At 42.1% G+C, this 23333-nt stretch overlaps 1 protein-coding gene across 4 annotated transcripts in view; it reads left to right on the top strand.

The window, feature by feature from the left end:
* Positions 1–2039: 2039 nt before the first annotated feature.
* Positions 2040–23333, top strand: part of QSER1 (glutamine and serine rich 1) — a 78267-nt gene continuing 56973 nt past the window's right edge. For 2 of the 4 annotated variants that reach the window (XM_065943908.1, XM_065943906.1), the window contains exon 1: positions 2040–2227. In XM_065943908.1, coding sequence (XP_065799980.1) covers positions 2040–2227 — 188 coding nt within the window. Of the gene's footprint in view, positions 2228–3556; positions 4072–23333 lie in introns of those variants that run through there. The other 2 variants (XM_065943907.1, XM_065943909.1) reach the window with 2 other exon arrangements.

Genomic DNA, 23333 nt, shown 5'->3' with positions numbered 1-23333 from the left:
TGCCTGTGTTAAGTTCTGAGTACCAGTTGTGGGTATCAAACTGTCATAAAACATTTATAACATGTCACTCCACTTTTCATACAGACAAAACTTTAGTGCTCACAAAAATACAAATGAATAGTAGTGAAAACTTCGCTTTATTTATATAGATTACAGATCTCCAGTCAGGAGTAAGAAAAATAAATGTTGTATGGAAGATTTGATACTTCTCTGCAGGGTCTTAGATTATCTGGCAAATTCCTTCTCCAAAGAAAGCCACTTTTCAAAGATGTCCTCAGAAAATGCATACTGGGATTAACATAAAATCGGCAAAGTCACTTGTGTCCACACATTTGAATTCATTTGTAAATAACGACTACTCACTTCCTTGCTTCCCCACCCCGGGACAGGACTCCAAGCAGCACAGGTGACGAAAGACTTACAAAAAAAAGGAATGAATAGGAACAAAAGGATGTAGGCGCCAGGAGGAAAACAGAATCTTCCAGGACAAAATTAATCTCAGAAGGAACAGCAGGTCCAAAACCAGGGATTACTGAAGTTTAAATTGCTTTTTGCATGGTGATCAGAGATAATGTATCAGATTTATTGTCTTCTACGATGCCTGTCTTATTTGTTTAACCTTCATGTTAAACTTATCTTGCGGGGCAGATTTCTGTACTAAGCACATAAATAGGTGTTAAACCTGTATTGATTTTTTTAAAAGGGTGATGGTCAATCAACTTCACTGTTATTAACTTTTACTTTATGCCTTAAGGACCAAATAGTGATTTCTATGATTCTTGTTTCACTACTCATAAGTTACTAGAGGAAACAACAACTCTCACATACAACAGAGAACCGCAAATAATCTTTAATTCCCCTCCTCCCCCAAACAACCTGGACGCCGGACAGGAAACGTTTGGGTAGAGTCCTGCTGAAGTTCCAAGTCTCAAACAAAAAAATCCAGCACAGTGAGTTTAAATTTATGGTAATTAAAGTCATCCAGATGGTGGCTGTATTAATCAATGAAGAGGCAGTATTCATCTTGGGACAGAAGATTCTGAAACCCAGAATGAGAAAAATCCCCAAGGTGGGGGTGGGGACAGTTAATAAACGCCCCCCAGGGAAAGGTCCTTTCAACCAGGGTTGGAAAAGAATACGTTTGAATTTGAATCTCTTTGAATATAAATCTCCCCTAACAGCAGGAAAAGGGTCCTCTAGCCCAGCAAGCTTTGGGCAGGAAGGGAGTAAACGGAACTGTAAAACAGTCTGCTCAGCTGTTTCTGGTTTAGGACGAGGGGCAGAGAAAGGAGTCGCGATGTGGGAACTGAGTATTTGAGTAACTCAAAATAACTCGAAGGGTCAAATAACGAACTCCAGGCAAAGCGTTGACAAGCCTCCCCCACCGCAGCACCCCGCGCCGGGTTTCCACTCAGTTTCCCCCTCCTTCGCGGAGGACGCCGGCAGGCGCGGCCCCTTCCCACGCGGGGCGCGGCGAGAGCCGACGGCTCATCCAGAAGCAGCCGAGGGCGGGAAGTCCGCGGCTCGCGGGCTAGGGCTGGAGGCCGCCCCTGCGACTCCCGGAGCCGGCCTGGGCCGGCCAGGCCTCAAGCCTTCTCCGCCCGGGCTGGCCTTCCAGAGGCGGCGGCGGCAGCGGAGGAGGAGGCCGTCTCTGGCCCGCGAGCCGCGAGCGCGGGGCGCCGAGGGGAGGCGGGGCGAGGCCGCGGGGCGGAGGGGGGGGCGGGAGGTGCATCCTGGGAAATCCACCAACATGGGGCGCAGCCACCGCCGCCGCCGCCGCCGCGAGTCCCGGCCGCGGATGCCGCCGCTCCCCTGACGCCCAGCTGGGGCCTCGCGGCGCACCGCGGCCCGGCTTCCCCCGGCACAGACCGGCCAGCCCGCCCTCCGCCCGCTCGCCCGCGGCCATGTGAGGGGGCAGCTCCCTCCGCCGCCGCCGCCTCCTCTTCCTCCCCCCGCCCCCTCCCTCCCCTCCCGCCCCCCTCGCACTGGGCCCTAGAGGAGCCCCCACCGCAGCCCGCCCGCCCTCCGCCGCCCCCACGATGGACAGGAACTACACGACCTCCGGCTTCGCCGACCCGCCGCCGCCGCCGCCCGCGCCCCCCGCCGCCCCCTCCAGCGCCGCCGCCCCACCACCCCCCGCCCCCGCCTGGGCCTACGAACCCCGAGCCGCGGCCGCCGCCTCCAGCAGCAGCGGCAGCGGCGGTAGCAGCCCCAGCCTCAAGGCCAGGTAGGGAGGGTGGGCGGCGGGGGGTCCTGGCGGGCCGGGAAAGGCCGGGGATGCGTTTGGGGCCTTTGCCCCCGTGCAGCACCGCCCGAGGGTTCGGGTCGGCGGGGAGCCCCCCCTGCTCGTCTCCTCGCCCTCACCGTGCCGGGAGAGGCGGCTGGTAACTCCTGTGGGGTGGTTTCGGGGTGGGTGGGGGCGCCCGATGCGGGATTCGCAGCGGGGGAGCGTGGGTAAAAGGGAGGCTTGGGCGGGAGTCGTGGGTCCCCTTCACCTCCGCGTCCTGGGCTCTCACATGGTGAAGTTTGGGTTCCTGGCTGAACTCCGCGATCAGGGAAACTCGGGACTCGTGCCGGGGGGCCAAGCGGGGCGCCGAGGAGTTCGGGGCAGTGACATTCCATTGTATTGTGACGGACAATGTGGTCTTGGGGGCCCGGGCGGTGAGCGTGAGGGTGGGGGAGGCGGGAGCGCTAGAGGCGCGGAGCCGAGTCCCTGACACTGGGGGACCTGGGGCGAGGGGGTGGCCTGTGCTGCGGGAGAATCCCGGGGACGTGGGGCCTGGGAGGGGGCCCCGGGGATGCGAACGCTGCGCCTGGGCTGGGTGACATATGTTCGCAGTGGTGGCCAAGATGAAGCTGTTTCTCTTCCATGCGTTCAAACTTATTCTCGGGTGTCCTCCTCTTAACAACAGCAGGAAGTAAGGAATCTCTCTTTGCCTTCTGTGTTTTGGGGTGATTAAGAGTTGGGAAGAAACCGGAGGTGGGGGGCGGTCAGTGAAGGCCGTAAAGGTTGAAGAACCGAAGCATGCTTCTCCATCTCGTTTCTGAAGCCACGGCTCATTATGTAGCGTGGGGTTCAAGAGTTCATCTTTGCTTCAGCATGACCAAGGGAATCTAAAATGTTGACTCTTACTAGATGTTTAAGCTCGCGGGAAATGTGTAGTGGTGCTACACTGCGAAACGGTCCATTTGAATGATAACTGGAAGGCGTGGTTTGGTTTGGACGATTTGGGAGCGGGGTGTTTTAAAGCCACCTCTGCCGAACAATGCAGAAATCTGGTAGGTGCAGCTTCGGATTACGAGGACCAGGGAATCCTGGGTTGCTAATGACTTCATCCTCAGCTACCAACAGGAAGCGTCGTGGCTTTATGATCTCATCAGATTTTTTTTATTATTGTCACAACAGAAGTGAACTTTTTTTTTTTTACTTTATATATATTACAGTATTCTAGGTTTTCTTCTTTTGTAGAAGTTGCACGTTCATGATTTGGAAAGTATGTGCGAAGAGTAACTGGTCTTTGTCTTAGATAATACCTTGGGATGATTGTTGAGAGAATGAGAAAAAATTCGTTCAAGAAAAGGAAAATATGCTTTCATAGAAAATTTAAGGTCCTTTGTTTAAAAGAGATGGGGTTGAGAAAATAATAATGTGATGTGCCAATGTGGAGCCAGATAATTAAATGCTGAGACCTCTCAGAAATAGTCATAACTTTGAATTATATACAGTTTAAGGAGTTCATGAAAAATGTTTGGCACTTTTCCCTTTTATTTAATTTTTTTTTTTTTGGTGGTAATTTGACTATCATTTTACAAGTAGCTTTTGCATGTATACCATAATTTAAAGTTACTTTCTCTTCAGTGAACAACAATGATAGGTGTTTATGCAGCATAGTTTATGTTTTAAATGACAATTGTTTTATTAGGTACATGAAACAAATGCTATCTAGTTACGTCTGTTGTTTCTTTTAGCAGAATACTTCTGAGGCAAGAAACTAAAATCTACTTGTCATATTTTCCAAATGTTATTTATCACAGTAACAAAGAATGACTTCCCAAACACATTTGAAAACAGTAAGTAGATTTATTTGGAACACATAATCTAAAAGGGATTTATTTTGTTTATTGAAAACGATTGATTCTTAAATGCTCAGCCCCTCCCCTCTTAAAATATATTTTGGGGGTGGAGTTAGCTAAATTATAGCATAGAAAATGCAGGCTTTCCCCCTCCCCCATGAACTTGCTTTGTTAACATCTTGTGTTAGGATCAGGCCATCTGTACAGGGCTACACACACTTCTTAATTGTACCTCATTTTATTCCTCAAACTGTGTGAGTGCTCTCTTCAGTTATATAAAAAATACTGAATCTGAAATATGCCCTGTAAGTCTTTAAATATTGTGTGTTTTCAGAAGACTGTTCATATTTTTTTGTAACATTTTGAAAAGCTGTTTCATAATTCATGTATCAGTTGAATGTTTTTGTTCCCCCTTGTGGCAGTTTTTCTTGAAGGTGCAAATGAATACTGGTTGTGATGATGTGATGTGGATACTTATCCCTAAGGAGTTAGCCTGTCTGTCACCTTGTACCAGTAACCTGTTCAGAAGCTTAACAGATGGTAGTGAGATTCAGTTGTTACTGATAGGGGATCTAACATCCTACTTTATGTCTTTACTTGGTCCTGAAATGAAACATTTTCATCAGCTGATAGGAAATAGCATGGTAAACATTTTTTCATGAGTTCTGAAATAACACTTTCTTGGTATAACAGCTCCACAAGATACTAGACATTTCCATTGGTTTAACAATTGAAAAATAAAGAACTAATGGGAAAACTCTAGCATTTCACTTTAAATAGAGTGTATAGAGATTTCTGAATGTTTCTAAAATATTTCTTGCTGGGTACATGGAAATTTCAGGGCTAAGACCTGATCATATATACATTTCCATTTATTTGTGCTCTTAGTTTTAGGGACCAAATGAGCATATATCTTTATTTCTCACCATGCGGTTAGAAGTATTCTTTGTGGGGCTATTTTAGATGCTCTAAATACCTTTGCATGCTTTTGGATATAAGATGATCATCAGGAAGCTACAGACCTGCACCTTTTCTCTCCCTGACATTTGTGTCTTTGTACAGAATAGGAAGAGACAGGCCGTTTCATCATGGTTATGATAGATGTTTTATTGGTATTTGAGTATACACCAGAAGATGACTAAACGGAAATATTTTGTTTTAAAATAAAATTGTATTTGTTTTGCCTTTTTGACTTGAAACAGTCTTTTTTGCCACCAGTTTTTAGAATTTCCTAAATTATAAATTCATCCTGATTTTAGTATGAATGTCATGAGTGTGATAGGTCGTCCTTTTTATTGTCCAAAAAACAAAACAATGATTAGCTTCTCCAAAAGTGGTCAGCTACTATATTAAGGACATTTTGTGTGCATGCTCACTTCCTTCGATCTGTCCGACTCTTTGCCACCCTATGGATGATAGCCTGCCAGACACCTCTGTCCTTGGGATTCTCCAGGCAAGAGTACTGGAGTTGGTTGTCATGCCCTCCTCCAGGGGATCTTCCGGACCCAGGGATAGAACCCAGGTTCTCCTCATTGCAGGCAGATTCTTTACCACTGAGCCACCGGGGAAGCCCAAGGACATTTTGAGTAAGTTTTAAATCTAGCATTTTCCTCAAGGCTTTTGGGATAAGACCTGAAAGATCACAATTTGTAAGGAGTAGAGACAATCGCAAAGTAATGAAAGGTTATTTGGAACAAACTTCTGTTGTTCATAATTTCCCATAGAAACAATGTTGTAAGTAATTTGTAATGTTGTAAGTTATGTCAGTTACTGACAACTGATTTGTGCTAGCTACTGCTTTTAAGTGATCAGTGCAAACACTATTTAATCCTCAAAGTAATCTTTTGAGTAGGCATTGTTTATACCTTCTTTTTTAAGAATTGGAAACTGAGACATAGTGACATTAATAAACTTACAGCCACATAGCAAGTAAGTACTGGAGCAGGGATTTAAACCTGGGCATGTTTCATTGCTGAACTGGACAGCTTAGATTGGCTAATACTGTAATCTACCTATGTAATGGGTTAATGATCGTTTATAACTGGCCTGGAACCCTGAACATCATTAATATCCTTATTTCAGTGTTCTTTATCATTGTTGTCCGTCTTTTTTCCTAATTGAAGCATACTTCCTTTCATTTCCATAGCACTGTACTTTCTGACTGTCCTCTTTCCTCTCTGGGCTGCTGCTTTTTCCTGTTCTTCACTAGTTTTTAACTCCTCTAATGTCCACATCATGTCTCCTCAGGGTTTGGGGTTGATAGAATTTCTTGTCCATTCTGTGCTTTGTCCTCGGATATCACATCCATGCCCATGACTTAAAATACCACCTCTAGAGATGCCCATATGTACATCTAAAGCCCATACCTCTTCTGAGCACCTAGTTGTGCATCCATCTACCTCTTCGAGCTTTTATTGGCTATGTAGCAGGAATCATTAGTGATGCGCTCATACTTTATCCACCCCACCTCTGCTTCTCGAGTGAAGCCTTTCTCAGCCATGCCTCTGTCCATCGAGTTGCTCAGGCCAGAACCCGGGAGTTGTGAGTGCTCTGTCACCAAACCTTGCTGACTTCTATTTCATCTCTTAAATAATATCTTGAAATTGTCTACTTTGTGTTTCTGCTGCTCCAGCCTGATCCAAGCCACCATTATTTTTCTCTTGGATAACTAAGTAATCTTAAATCTTTCCTTTCCTTCCTTCAGTTCATTCCTTTATTTTTTTAAATGGAAGTTTAGTTGATTTGGGGTTCCCTGGTGGCTCAGATGGTAGAGAATCCGCCTGCAATGTGGAAGACCTGGGTTCGATCCCTGGGTTGGGAAGATCCCCTGGAGGAGGGCATGGCAACCCACTCCAGTACTCTTGTCTGGAGAATCCCCATGGACAGAGGAGCCTGGCGGGCTCCATGGGGTTGAAAAAAGTCAGATGCAACTAAGCACAAGCACACGGTTGATTTACAGGCTGTGCCGATATCTGCTGAGCAGGGGGTGGTGACTCAGGTTTACACATATACACATTCCATTCTTTTTTAAATATTCTTTTCCATTATGGTTTATCCTAGGAGATATACTTCCCTATGCTATACAGTAGGACCTTGTTATTTATCCATTCTAAATGTAATAGTTTCATCTACCAACCCCAGATTTCCAGTCCATTGCTCTGCCTCCCTCACTTCAGTTTGTTCTGTTCATAGAATTCAGAGTGATTTTAATTTAATTTAATTTTTGACTGTGCCGGGTCTTAGCTGTGGCACTTGGGATCTTTCTTGCAGTATGCGGGATCAGTTCCCTCACCAGGTATCAAACCTGACCCCTTGCATTGTGAGCGTGGAGTCTTAACTACTGGACCACCAGGGAAGTCCCAGAGTGGTTTTTAAAAACACAGATACACCAGTTTGATCATGTTGTTCCTTTGCTTAGTACCTTTCCATTGCTACTCCTACACCTTAAGGTCAAGTTTAAAAAAATCTGAAATGTGTTGTATATGGTCCTGCATTTACTGGTCCATTTAAAATTCCTTGGGTCATCCTAAATTCCTTTCTATCTTAAAGCTCTCCTACACCCTGTCCCTTCCGCCTATCTCTCTGCCTTTCTGTATCTTCCAACCTGACTTCTTAAGGTATTTCATGTTAGAAACCTGCTGCCATTCAACCTCTGCTCCCTGTTGTTTTGTGCAATGGTATATGCATACTATGTTTCAGCAAAATTCTCAGAAATGTAATTACATACCTATATGCTGTGTAGGTGGGGCTTCCCAGGTGGCCCAGTGCTAAAGAATCCACCTGCAATGCATGAGACAGAAAAGACGCTGGTTTGATCTCTGGGTTGGGAAGATCCCCTGGAGGAGGAAATGGCAACCCACTCCAGTATTCTTGTCTGGAGAATCCCATGGACAGAGGAGCCTGTTGGGCTGCGGTTCATAGGATCACAGAGTCGGACACAGCTGAAGCCACTGAGCGCGCATGTATACAGTTTATGTAATAGATGCCTTCCTTTTTAGAGTGGAAGTTCTTTAAGGGACACTGTGTTTTGCCTACTGCTCTATACCTGGTACGTACTTTTTTGCTGTTTAGTCACTAAGTCGTGTCCGACTCTTTGTGACCTCATGGGCTGTAGCCCACCAGGGGCCTCTGTCCGTGGGATTTCCCAGGCAGAAATACTGGAGTGGGTTGCCATTTCCTTCTCCAGAGGATCTTCCCAACCCAGGGAACCTGTGTATCTTGCCTCTCCTGCACTGCAGGTGGATTTTTTACCACTGAGCCGCCAGGGAAGATGGTACTCTAGTGCCTGGCATATGAAAGTTAAAGTGGAGTCGCTCAGTCGTGTCTGACTCTTTGCGACCCCATGGACTGTAGCCTACCCGGCTCCTCCGTCCATGGGATTTTCCAGGCCAAGAGTACTGGAGTGGGCTGCCATTTCCTTCTCCAGGGGATTTTCCCAACCCAGAGATCGAACCCAGGTCTCCTGCGTTGCAGACAGGCGCTTTACCATCTGAGCCTGGTATATAATTGTTGTTTAATGTTAATATGTATTTGTGGCATGAAAACCAGAACTCTGAGCGTGGGAATTGGAAGCCCTTTGTTCCTTGCTGCCGTCTCTAGTGCCATTCCCCACCTTCCCTGTCTACTCTGTGGTCGGGACCAGAATGAAGGGTTTAGGGCATTTGTGATTGTCATTGGTAGGAAGTGTGGAGGTGTAGGCTGCTGCTTGCTTTCTTCCTTTCCTTATTATACTCTCTGGAACAGTGTGAGCACTAATGTGTGGATAGCAAAACACAGGAGTTTTCTTTCTTTCATTAAACAAATATTTGTGTGCCCACTATATGCAAGGCACTGTTGCCTTTATCAAGTATATTTCTGCAGTGAAAGCTTGAGAAGTCTAATGGCAAATTTATTCACTCATTAAAATATACTGAGCATCTCTGAGTTTCTGTTACTAAGCTAAGTTCTACAGGGTACTGCAAAAACGAAGGAGACACTGTCCTGCCTCTCAAAGAACTTGTGATCCAATAAATGGAGTGTAACCTTTAAAAACTGTGAATCACTGTATTGTACACCTGTAACTTACATTATACATCAACTATACTTCATTAAAAAAAAAACACAAACTTGTAATTGAGAAAGGTTACAGATCATATACTTGCTGCCTCTCTGTCTACTTGGCTTTGAAATGCTGAAATGCCTAAGAAGCTTGGCGTTCCATCCTTCTTCTCTTCCTACTCACCCTTGGTGAAGTTGCCATATATTTCAAATTATTTTCAAATCTCTATCTCTAGATTCATATCTAGCTATCTCCCTGTCACCATTTGGGTATTGAATAACTATTTCAAACATAATATATCTAAAACATGATTATCGTCCTAGCCTCCCAACCACATTCTCCTTTAATCTTCCCCACCTCCGTAAATAATGCTACCGTTTACTTTGTAGCTCATGCCTAAGAGTTTGGAGCCATCTATGATTCATTTCTTTCATATTCACTCCCTCAGTAAATCCTGTTGGTTTGATCTCCATATATATATGTTCCCACATGGACAGTTGAGCTGTCTCCTTGTTTCTACTTTAGCCTTTCTATAATAGAGTTTATTAACAGGCAGAGTTAACATTTCAACATATAAATCAGGTAATGTCATTACCCTGCTTACAACCTCCTCATGTTACTCAGGAAAATACGGTCCTTATCGTGGCCTCTGAGGTCGTAAGTGATCTGAGCCTCGACTAATTCTCCAACCTAATCATTCCACTCCATCCACCATCCTTCAGCCACATGGGCCTTATTTCTATTCCTGAAATGTGCTAAGATTATCTGTGTCTTAGGGATTTCACACTGGTTGTTCTTTTTATCTGGAGTTTCTTTACAGGTCTTTACTGCTACTTCTGAACATGTAGGTCTTCACCCAGATGTTACCACCTCAGAAAAATCTTCTCTGACTGCCCTATGTAGAGTAACTTCTCATCACTGTATTATATCACAGAGTTTTATTTTCTCCATTGCATTACCACTCTCTGAAGTAATTTTGTAGATTTATTTGTATCACTTGGCTTCCCTGGTAGCACAGCTGGTAAAGAATCCACCTGCAATGCAGGAGACCCTGGTTTGATTCTTGGATTGGGACGATCCCCTGGAGGAGGGCTTGGCAGCCCACTCTAGTATTCTTGCCTGGAAAATCCCCATGTACAGAGGAGCCTGGCGGGCTATAGTCCATGTGGTCACAAAGAGTTGGACACGACTGAGCGACTAAGCATGTATGTATGTATCACTTACCGCTGCCCTTCCCCTTACCACTAACCACCACTAGTAGAATGCATGTTCCATGAGAATAGGGAGTTGTCTTGTTCACATCTGTTTAAGGCAGTTTAGAAAAATGGTTGATAGGATAAGCTCTTAAGTCAGAATTTGGGGCAGGGAGTTGTATTTTGACTCCACCACTTGCAGTATGATCTTAAAGAAATCTATTAATTGTTCTGTTCCTGAAGTTCCCTGTGTGAAAAGAGGAAGTTTTTTTGAAGATTGAATGAGAACACAGAAAAACATTTAGAATGGTGTCTGGCATATAGAAGAGTGTATAGCATATGAGCATTATTGTCAGCACTTAGAACAATATCTGGCACATTGTCAGTGCACATAAAACACTGAGTGAAGGAAAGAAATGACTATAGTCCTAGGCAGAATGCTTGTTTTTTTTTTTTTTTTTAAAGAGGTATAAAAATGTTTGGGAGACTTCGAGGGAAAAGTTATATTGAGTTCAAGAGGATTAAGGGAGCATTTTTCAGGTGTATTGCGTCCAGACTGATCTGAATTTTTGTTAACATTGAGTAAATGGCATAAGGTATTAGCAGAAAGAAGGCACTTCTGAGAGCAGGTGTTCCAAAGTGGGAGGGAGTGGAATCTACTAGATTAGTTAAGGGGAGGTCCTTGAACTGGCACGGCATCATTTCTGTCGGAGGTTACTGGTCAGAGCAGTCCTGGGTGCAGTACAGAGAAGACCTCTTTAGAGAGGTCACCAGAGTAATACTCTTCCACAGTGTATTAGTACTAGGTTTTCGAGGGCTTTTGATGACAGACAATGGAGTTTGGTCTCTACTGCTCAGTAGGGAGCTTTGAAATTCAGATTTTTAATAGGCATGATGATGATGATGATGATATCAGCCCCAAAAAAGAGTTTTAATAAGATTAATTTGACAGTCAAGTACAGAACGCTTGAAGAAGTATCATTTCACTAAGATGTGAGGAAAGAGCACATGTAAATGTCCTAAGGCCAAAACAAGTCTGTTAATTCCCTTTTCTGACTCAGTCTAACCCTAGATCAGTGGTTGTCAAATTTAAGAGTCCTTTAGAATCACCCAGCGGGCTTGTTGAAATACAAGTTGCTGGATCTAACCCCAGAGTTTTTGAATCAGTAAATCTGAGGTAGAGCCCAATAATTTGCATTTCTAACTAGTTCTTAGGTGATGCTAATGATGTTTATCACCTTATCATCCTCCTCTTGCCATTCTTATCTCTGTTTAAAAATCATCTCTTCATGAAGGTGTTCCCTCACCACCAAATCTTAGTGGCCCCACCCAGTTTGTCTTTTCATACTGTTCATGGGGTTCTCAAGGGAAGAATGCTGAGTGGTTTGCCATTCCCTTCTGCAGTGGACCACATATTGTGCGAACTCTCTACCATGATCCGTCCATCTTCGGTTGCCCTACACAGCATGGCTCATAGTGTCATTGAGTTAGACACGGCTGGGATCCATGTGATCAGTTTGGTTAGTTTTCTGTGATTGTGTTTAGTTCGGACATGTAACAATGGACTGGTTCAAAATTGGGAAAGGAGTACGTCAAGGCTGTATGTTGTCACCCTACTTATTTAACTTACATGCAGGGTACATCATGATATATGTTGTACTGGATGAAGCACAAGCTGGAATCAAGATTGCTGGGAGAAATATCAGTAACCTCAGATATGCAGATGATACCACCCTTATGGCAGAAAGCGAAGAAGAACTAAAGAGCCTCTTGATGAAAGTGAAAGACGAGAGGGAAAAAGTTGGGTTAAAATCCAACATTCAAAAAACTAAGATCATGGCATCCGGTCCCATCACTTCATGGCAAATAGATGGGGAAGCAATGGAAAGTGAGAGGCTTTATTTTTGGGGGCTCCAAAATCACTGCAGATGGTGACTGCAGCCACAAAATTAAAAGATGCTTGCTCCTTGGAAGAAAAGCTATGACCAACCTAGACAACCTATTAAAAAGCAGAGACATAAATTTGGTGACAAAGGTCTGTCTTGTCAAAGCTATGGTTTTTCCATTAGTCAGGTATGGATGTGAGAGTTGGACTATAAAGAAAGCTGAGCGCCAAAGGGTTGATGCTTTTGAACTGTGGTGTTGGAGAAGACTCTTGAGAGTCCTTTGGACTGCAAGGAGATCCAACCAGTCCATCCTAAAGGAAATCAGTCTTGAATATTCATTGGAAGGACTGATGCTGAAGCTGAAACTTCAATACTTTGGCCACCCGATGGGAAGAACTGACTCATTGGAAGACTGATGCTGGGAAAGATTGAAGGCAGGAGGAGAAGGGGATGACAGTGAATGAGATGGTTGGATGGCATCACCAACTCAATGGACATGAGTTTGAGCAAGCTCCGGGAGTTGGTGATTGACAGGGAAGCCTGTTGTGCTGCAGTCCGTGGGGTTGCAAAGATTCAGACACGACTGAGTGACTAAATTGAACTGAACTGAACATAAAATATGGGAATTTTAGAGATGTTTACTGAGCGCCTGTCATGGCGTTTGGAGCTTGGAGTATACTAGTGAACAAAACCTAGATCCCTGCTCTGATGACTTTTAAACTTGGTATGTGGAGTGAGACAGATGATAAATAATAAACATAACTTTGTAAATTTTCTGGTATTTTGGTAAGTGATACAAGAAAACACTGGGTTATGAAGAATGGAAGGTGAATGAGGAAGGCAGTGTAGATTTAAATCACAGTCTAATTGAAATAGTGATGTTTGGTAGTCTTTTGAAAAGAAGTATTTTACATTGAGACACAGTACTTCAATAAGAGGTTCCCCCCCACCCCAGTGACGCAAATGAGACTTACAAGTTTTGTTTAAAAACATATTGCCTACTCTTTTGCTAAACTTACATACAAAATGTCTTCCTTCTTTGTGAAATGTTTATGCTTTGTTGCTGCTGCTGCTGTTCTAAATTTTAGGAACATGCTAGATGACTTATTACCAGGATGTTACACAGTTTCTGGATTTCCCTTGGGCCAGTCTAGCTAGGCTTTTTCCTTCCTAGGCCTTTCTGCAATCAGGTGTTTTTTTTTTTTTTTTTTTTTCTTTTTGTTCAGTAGTAAGCTTGTGTTCATTAATGTATAGAGGTACTATATAACCTGAAGAGGTAAATGGGAGAGCATGGACCTAGTTTTAGCATATGCATTCATTTTTCTTTCTTTTTTTTTTTTTTTCTAGAATCATGACCACAGATTCTCCCTTGACCTCTGTCTCTTTTATCTCTGAAAAAAGCATACTGTTTTCTCCTTGTTCCTTCAACAGCAACAAGAATGCTCTTATCTTGGGGTCTTTGGGCTGTTTCCTGGACTAGGACCACTCTTCTCTCTGATAATCTGTCTATAGGGCTTTCTCCCTCACTTTCGGTTCCAAATGTTGCTTTGTGAGGCCCCTCCTTAGTACCCCTGTCCCCATCTGGCCTCCGCTTTATCACTGTGTTGCTCAGTACCCGGCTTTAAGTTTCTTTGCAGCCCTTGTCAGTCCTTGATGGTAAATATTTCTGTATTCTTGTTTATTGTTGACTCCTTTCCATTAACCCTTGGATGTTTCTTGACAATCCAAGTTGAGCTGTTTAGTCCTCCCCCCTTCCTTCTCCCTTTCCCAAAATATCTGTCACATAATAAGTCTTCAGTAGATATTGATCTAAATAAAGAGTATAGTTAATGCTGGAATACATTCTGCTTTGGGTTATTATCTGATATCTCAGAGTTTAAATTTGACCTCTGTAAATTTAAGTTTCTTTAGGAATCCTGACCATGTAACTTATCCTATGTTTGTAGGCCTATAGGGTATAACTAAATATAAAATAATGAAATTTTCGTATGACTTAAATGCCATCATTCTCATTACTGTGTGATCACTGATCCTATTTAAATAACTTGGAACAAGATTTGTCTGACCTAGTGAAGCATGATAAACACAAAAATGTGGATAGGCTAAAATACTTTGGCTTGGATCTGTCTAAATTAGATGGCTTAACATTTTAAAATATTTCTTATATTGAGCAAACTGCAAACTGAATGTTGATCTGATAGAACAGCTGGTACTATCCCCTTTTAAACAGATGTTAAGTTATTGAAGTTAGTTTTTTGGACAGTGCCAAAGTAAGAGTGTGAACCATTTGAAAGGATAGGGTTTAATTAGAACAGTGGTGATACAAAAAAACAAGAGATGGTCTTTTGCTGTTTGTATCTTTGTATTACTTTTTTCTGTTTAACAAGAGCAAGTTTGGACCCAATGATCCTAACTTACAGCATAGAAGATGATGGTTTCAGACTTGCTATTAAAAGCTAATCTAGGGACATCCCTGGCGGTCCAGTGGTTAAGATTTTGCTCCCTAGTGCAGGGGGCGCAGGTTCAATCCCTGGTCGGGGAACTAAAAACCCACATGCCTGGCGGCCAAAAACCAAAACATGAAACGGAAACAGTATTGTAACAAATTCAATAAAGACTAAAAGTGGTTCACATAAAAAAAAAAAAAATCTTTAAGATAAAAAAAAAAAAAAAAGCTAATCTAGGGCTTTCCTGATGGCTCAGCGGTATAAGAATCTGCCTGCCAATGCAGGAGATGGGTTCAATCCCTGGTCTGGGAAGATCCCGCACGCCGCCGAGCAACTAAGCCTGTGTGCCACAACTACTGAGCCTGTTCTGTAGAGTCTGGGAACTGCAACTACTGAGGCCCATGCACCCTTAGAGTCCATGCTCTGCAACAAGAGAAGCCACTGCAACGAGAAAACAACTCATTACAACTGAAGAGTAGCCCCCACTTGCCACAACTAGAGAACAGCCCATGCAGCAATGAAGACCCAGCACAGCCAAAAAAATAAGTAAAATTATATGTATTTTTTTTTAAGCTGATCTAGTATACCGGCCAATTAGCACATACCTATTGTGTGTACACCTTTTGTGCACTCGGGGCTTCCCTGATAGCTCAGTTGGTAAAGAATCTGCCTACAATGCAGGAAGGAGATCCAGGTTCGATTCCTGGATTGGGAAGATCCTCTGGAGAAGGGATGGACTACCCACTCCAGTATTCTTGGGCTTTCTTTGTGACTCAGCTGGTAAAGAATTTGCCTGTATACGGGACACCTGGGTTGGGAAGATCTCCTGGAGAAGGGAAAGGCTACCCACTCCAGTAGTCTGGCCTGGAGAATTTCATGGACTGCATAGTCCATCGGGTTGCCAAGAGTTGGATATGACTGAGCATGTTTCACTTTCATTGTGCACCTTGGGTTTCCCTAGTGGCTCAGTAGTAAAGAATCTGCCTACCAAACAGGAGACATGGGTTCAGTACCTGGGTTTGATCCCTGTGTTGGGAAGATCCCCTGGAGAAGGAAATGGCAACCCACTCCAGTATTCTTGCCTGGGAAATTCCATGGACAGAGGAGCCTGGTGGGCTATAGCCCATGGGTTCGTAAGAGTCTGATGTGACTTAGTGACTAAACAACAGCAGCAAACATTGTGTACCTTATTATGAATATTGAGCATCCTTATAAAGTATACTTTGGAAAGAGTTTCTTATTCAGGTTTAATGGACATGTTTATTAAGAAATTTTAAGTTACTTTAGCTCGTAAATTATGACACTGGAATAACATTTTATGAACTATTTTTAAACTATTATTTCAAAATGTATACCTTTTCTCCAATGTTCATTATAATTTCTTCTGTAGTCACCTTTGTTTTGGACCAGGAATCTGTAACATGAATTAGTAGAAGTTAATTTTTCTCTACTACAAACAACAGCAGCATTTTTATTATGGAAAATTTTAAACCAAACACATTTAAAAGCTATAATGAATCTCTATGTATCTATTAGCCAGCTTCTACAGTTTTAGCACATGATCACTCTCCTTTCATATACGTCCCTACCAACTTTGTCTCCCTACTTTGTATTTACTTTGTTTTATTTCAAAGTGAATTTCATGCCATGTATGTGTCTCTTTCAACCATAAGTGTATTTCTGAAAGATAAAGGCTTGAAAATTTTTAACCTAACCATAACATGTATGATATTTTAAGACAATATGTAAATATTCTACTTTGGTGTCTGAAATCAATCTTAAAATAGTATAAATAATATTGTACAATTGCAGTCGTATAAAATACTAGTGGTTTTATTAAAAGTTTTTGGTTAATGGGCTTACAGATTTCTGGAAATTTCCTTAAGGAAACCTGTTGAGCATCTGAAAAATTTCTGATTACTTTTTAGTGAAATTTATAGGGCATGTCTGAAACTAACACAACATTGTAAACCAACTATACTCCAATAAAAGTTAAAAAATTTATAGCAAAAGAAGAAATAATATCATATCAAAATGAAAGGTAAAAGTTTGGATTTTGATTCTCCTGAAAAGCTTTTTCCCTCCTTAGAACTGTTGTTTATCAGGTTCTTGTGCTAAACCAGAGATGTACAAATGTTTGTCTACAAAACTGTCCACCTGTGTGAATTATCGTGTGTATCTGTAGAAAGTATGTATACACTCTAGAATTAAGTGTATATCTTCAGAAGGATTTTCCTTAAGGCCAGAAATCCTAGACTGTGTTAATATTAGTGATCAAAATTATGATGACTAAGAATTCAGCTCTAATAGTTTCTCAAACAAGGAAGAAATTTAACTTGGTAAGAGAAAGACTAGGCCACAAACAATAAGATACAATAAAGAAATTAAAAATACTTCATAGTACTTACATGTTTGAACCATGGAGACATGGATTCTATTGTATAGTATAAGTAACCGGCTCTGTGTGTTCACATTCAATAATCCCTTCCTAGCCTGAAATGAGAGCGAATCATTCAGGACCCACATGTTGTTTTTGTCTGCCTCTTAAATGAATGTTAATGTCTGGACATTACAATTGTTAATACACTACAGCAGTTCAAATCACAAAATAATCTGCTTTGACAGATGTTATTTCTTTTAAAAGAAAAACGTTACAGAAAAATATTGGGGATTGAAAAAAATTGGACCTGAAATGTTTTCTTTGCTCAAAGGAAAAGTCAGTAATGCAGGTGATGACAGAAATAAAAAAGGAAGATGAGGTGGAATTTTGCAGTCGTGTCCAGTCCAGGTCTTGGCGACTCTTGCCACCACACAGATAGCCAGCCACATGCCACATCACTGTCACATTCGATTTTTTTCCCCGACTGAACAAAAAGCGGAAGCCCTGAGTAGCCTTGACTTTGGCATCGTCTCTCTTGGGCATCTGTTACAAATGCCAAAGTCTGTCTCTCTCTGTTGTGGATAATATTTGGAACTGGTAGATTGGTCTTTGAATATGTTCTCCTGCTTCACTAGGCAGGAAATACCACACTACTTATTTCACTTTCTTAGTGAAAAACAGAAACACCTTCTATTTAACAAATGTATCATTTATATAACCCGCAGTTGGATTTTTTTGTAAAGATCATTAACGATGTATATAAAATTAAAACAGATTTACTTAATTCAAGAAATCACACTTGATTTAACAATAACTGGTACAAAGGACCAGTTGTACCTCCTTTATACCCATTATCAGTCGGGGCCCTGCATGAAAAATCACTTCTCTTAGATGATTCATTTGAGACCCCTTCAGTGGTGAAGGGCTCAGGAGTATGGTTGGGAAGAGAATTAAGGGAACCAGAAAGGGATATATATTGAGACATGGAGTGAGTAACGGCAGTGTGAAGCCACTTCTAGGCCTGTGAAGGGACACCAGTTACTGGAGCCCAGACGGAACAGTAGTTGTGAAAAGATGCAGCGTGACTGGAACCATGGTTGTGATACAGGGAGGGGATGGACAGGTAACACGCAGGCGTCTCTCTCCTGCTTTCTAATCTCCTGCAGAACCTACCTCTAATGGGCCCTGAAGAGCCAAGGTGATGCAGTATATAGAAATTATGTATGTAATGAGATAGTCTGGAAAAAAAAAATTAAGGCCCAAAGAAGCTGTAAGATGATGAGCTCCCATTAGAGATAGTGATTGCAGGCCATTTGACTCCTCCAACACTTTCTAAAAAAAATTAACAGCTTTATTAAGATTTAATTTACATACCATAAAATTCTCCCATATTAAGTATACAGTTCAATAATTTTTACTATATTTATATCACCAGTGTCACCACAGTCTAATGTTTGAACATTTTCATTACCCTGGAAAGAAACCTCATTCCCCATTCTCAGCCTGAGTCCTAGGCAACCATTAATTCATTTAATGTCTATAGATTTGTTTTTCCTGGACATTTAGTATAAATGGAATCATAAAATAAGTGTTCTTTTCTGTTTGGCTTCTTTGTCTAAGCATAATGTTTTTGAGAGCCATCCCTGTTATAGCATGTATCAGGACTTAGAAATGCTTACAATGGAGTAATATTCCATTGTTTAGCTGGCTTCCCAGGTAGTTGTAGTGGCACAGAGCCTTCCTGCCAGTGCAGGAGACATAAGAGACGCAGGTTCGATTCCTGGGGCGTCAAGTTCCCCTGGAGAGAGGGAAATGGCAACCCACTCCAGTATTCTTGCCTGGAAAATCCCATGGACAGAGGAGCATGGCAGGCTACAGTCCATAGGGTTGCAAAGTTGCGGACATGACTAAAGCGATTTAGCATACTTTTGCTTATTCCTGATTGATGGACATTTGGGTTGTCGTCACTTTTTGGCCCTTGTGAATATTGCTGCTGTGAACATTTGTGTAGAAGTATTTAAATGAAAACATGTTTAATTTTCCTTGGGCAGGAAAATTCTACCTAGGAGTAGAATTGTTGGGTCATGTGATAACGGTGTTTCACATTTTGAGGAGCTCTACCAGCCTTTTCCAAAGTGGATGTGCCATTTTACATTCCAACCAGCAATGTATGAGGCTTCTAGTTTCTCCATATCCTTGTCAACATTTGTGATTATACTGTTTTTTTTTTTTTTTTCCAATTATAGCCATTACTCTCCTGAAAAGTTTACTATTTTTAACACAGAACTGTGTCTTCTCACATGATATTCTGCAAAGTCAGGTTCAAAGGAAAGGAGATATCTTTTATGATCAACCATCTTATTATTTTCACTTTTTTTTTTAAATTTTCACTTTTTTAAACTAAAGGGCATCACAGTGGAATTACTCATCAGTTAGTAGCCAACTTCACTAAGTTCTACATCCCTTAACATTTGTTTTTAAAGCAGTTTTTAGTGAAACTTGGGGTACTTATATATAGTAATGTTTGTATGAGAGGGCTGTTATGACAATAAGAGGTCTATTTGAGTTTAAGATTTCCTTTGTTTTCAGTTTTAGTTTGGGAGCTGAGGGAAGTTTTGTAGCACATAGCAGCTAGAGTCACCTTTTAAGTGTTATTTGTCACCCCCTTGCTTAAAAATCCTTCAGTTGTTTTCCATTGCACTTGAAATGCAATAGAACCCAAACTTTTTATTGTAGCCCACAGGTTTTTCATGTTTGCCCCTTGCCTGCTGTCTCTCCAGTGACTGGGTCTGCGGGCGCTCTCCCCTTCCCTCAGTACACTCGAAGCATGTTGGTCTTCTGCTCTGCATACCTAGCTTGCCCACCTCAGGTCACACACAACTCTTTTCCTCTTTTCCTGTGGTTTGTCACAAGGCTAGCTTACTGCCTATTCCCTTTCCATGGAGACTTCTGGTTGCTTTGTCCTCCAAAAGTAAGTGTCCACTCACTTCATTCCTCAGCTCATTTCTCAGGGAGGATATTCTTTGGGCAGTTTCATCCACTTTTGTGACTTCAGAAATGCCCAGCTGGTAATAACCCCCAGTTGTGAATTGTCAGCTCAGTTTTCTTGGCTGAGTTCCGAGTGGGGATGTTCACTGTCTTGAGTATTTCCCACACTCACTCTTGCGAACACCCTCTGGCTGTGCTTAATTGCTCAGTCGTGTCCGATTCTGTGACCTCAGGGACTGCAGCCCACCAGGCATCTCTGTCCATGGGAGTTCTCCAGGCAAGAAGACTGCAGTGGATTGCCGTGCCCTCCTTCAGGGGATCTTTCTGCCCCAGGGATCGAACCCAGGTCTCCCCCATTGCAGGTGGATTCTTTACCATCTGAGCTACCAGGAAAGCCCAAGAATACGGTAGTGGGTAGCCTATCCCTTCTCCAGGGGATTTTCCCAGCCCAGGAATCAAACTGGGATCTCCTGCATTGCAGGCAAATTCTTTACCAGCTGAGCTATCGGGGAACACCTTACCTCAAATTTAATGCATCCTCCGTCAGACTCCTTCAGATTGTTCAGCCTTAGAGTGGTTCCCCATCATTCATGGTTCCTTCATCTTCCCCCACAAATGGTTGTTGGCCAAGTCTTGTCAGTTCTATTTTTCAAGAGTTCTCAGATATCTTAACTACTGCCACTGTTGTTTCTGTCTTTATCATTTTTTACCTAGATTTCTGCAGTAGGATCTTGGCTTTCCTACTTTTAGGCTTCCTGTGTTCTTCACAGTGCTTCTCAGATTGTCCTTCTAAGAGTGATTCCCTCCTCCTGGTATATGGCAGAGTTGAGTGTATAATGTGAAAAAACCCACCAGATGATGCTGATGAGCGCCCCTGGTTAAAAACCATTCTTTTAAAATACAAGTGTTATCATTTAGCACTGATTAAAATTCTTCAGATGTTCTTCCTTCCCTTGAAGAAAAATGCGAAATTCTTATGTTGACATGTGATTTTCTATAATATGGCTCCTGTCTGACTCATAATCCCTGTCCGTAGTACAACCATGCAGAATTACTTAAGGTCTAATGTATCATCTTAGTTATATTTCCAGGTCTTTATATTTGGTGGTGTTTTCTTCCTGAAATACTCTTCTTCCCTTGAATAATTTCTCCTCTTTCTTTCAGTACTCACCTGTCATTTCCTAGAGGTAAGCCCTATATTATATAATGTTTGTTCATTTGTTTACTTATGCCTTTTTATTTCTGTGTCTTCTAGTGCCTAGTATATTGCTTGGCAGTCATTAAATGTAAGTTGTTTAAATGCACATCTCATCTTTTAAGTGCAGTAGTAATAGCGTCGATTGAACATCATGTGCCAAACATAGTACTGTGGTAAATGATATATATATATGTATATGTGTGCTGTATGTGCTCAGTCATGTCTGATTCTCTGCGACCCCATGGGCTGTAACCTGCCAGGCCGCTCTGTCCGTGGGATTCTCCAGGCAATAATACTGAAGTGGGTTGCCATTTCCTACTCCAGAGGATCTTCCTGTCCCAGGGATCGAACTCGTGTCTTCAGTGTCTCCTGCATTGGCAGGTGGATTCTTTGCCACTCCCGCCACCTGGGAAGCATGTGTATATGCATATATGGATGCTTTATCATTTACTCTTACAGCCTGGAGAGTAATGAATGTGTATGTTATTATTCACCGCCATTTACAGTTAAAGAAACAGAGACCATGTGGTTAGCCTCAGGAATTTGTAAAGTACAGACCTACAGAGGTGGATTGGAATCTTGTGGCTCATTTGCAAAGCTTGTGTGTGTGTTTTACAGCTGTTACAAAGCTGTGTCATGGTTCATTATTTTTTCAAATTCACTATAAATAACTCCTTAATAAAGACTGATTCTTATGCTTCAGGTTTTGTTTTGTTTTTTAATTCTCAGGCTACAATTAGCTAAAATAAAAAAAATTTATTTTATCTGACATATAGGTATGAGTGGGCCAGACATGTTAGCGTTCTCCATGCATAGGTAACTCAGTGAACTGGGTGTTAGCACTCTACTGTTTTGAAGCTAGGTCTTATACTAAAGAATACTGTGTGGGGCTTTACTGGTGGTCCAGTGGTGAAGACCCCACCTTGCAATGCAGGGGACACGAGTTTGATCCCTAGTCCGGGAAGATCCCACATGTCATGAAGCACCTAAGCCCGTGCTCCACAACAAGAGAAGCCGTCATGATGAAGCTAGATGAAGCCGTCAAGATGAAGCTAGAGAAAGCCTGTGCACAATACAGACTCAGAACAGCCAAAAATAAATAAGTAAACATTTAAAAAATATTGTGTGATAGATGAAATAAAAATATTTAGTTTAACTCAGGATATTAGAAATACACAGAACAGGGTCTTCCCTGGTGGTGCAGTGGTTAGGACTCCATGCTGCCACTGTAGGGAGTGTGGGTTTGATCCCTGGTTGGGGCACTGAGATCCCACATGCCAGAAAACAAACAAAAGGAGTACACAGAACGTTAGGTTTCATAAATAGGAAAACTAGGATTCCATCTGCTTTGCTGAAAGTCTTGACGTATGTTATTTACAGAATCAGGACTGGAATCTGGGCCCCCTAACTTCCAAAGCAGGGTTCTTATGTTTCTCAACTGTGAAAAGTTAATACCTAAGACTAAAACAATATTTTTCAAGTTTTAAAAAAATTCTGTTTTTATTATATTAAAATATATATTTTTTCAGTTACCAGGTTCTTTAACACAGAGAAGAAAATAATGTGACTACTTAAGGCAAAATCACTCATTCAATCTTAAGTAATTTATTACCTGTGTGCAAGTACTGGCTTGTTTACTTGGGATTTAACATATTTCACGGAACTTTTGCTAATTGATTTTAAAACTTGGAATGTGTTTTACTTCTTAAGTATTATGGACATAAGAGAATGCTACCCAAGGAGAATGTTCTTAATTTGGGCTTCAGTAATTACATCCATTGAATAGTGGCCTGGTTAGATCTCTGATTTACATTGAAAACTCTCATACAATGCCTAGAATTAATAGAAGTCTCAAAAGTATTCTTTTTTTTTTTTTTTTTTTTTTAAAGAAAGCGTTGATCTACTGGCTTAATCCTTCTTTTTTTATTTTCCAAGCTTTATCAGGATGCCGGGCAATCAGGTCAGGTACTCAGTACATATTTGCTTGAGAGATAATTGAGCTGTAACTTAAAGGTGATTCCTCTTCTGAAACTGAACATGCTGCTGCTGCTGCTAAGTCGCTTCAGTCGTGTCTGACTGTGTGCGACCCCATAGACGGCAGCCCACCAGGCGCCCCCGTCCCTGGGATT

Source organism: Muntiacus reevesi, chromosome 9 (assembly GCF_963930625.1).
Source record: "Muntiacus reevesi chromosome 9, mMunRee1.1, whole genome shotgun sequence".
Taxonomy (NCBI): domain Eukaryota; kingdom Metazoa; phylum Chordata; class Mammalia; order Artiodactyla; family Cervidae; genus Muntiacus; species Muntiacus reevesi.
The sequence above is the reverse complement of the archived record's forward strand: the minus strand, read 5'-3'. Positions and strand labels throughout refer to the sequence as shown.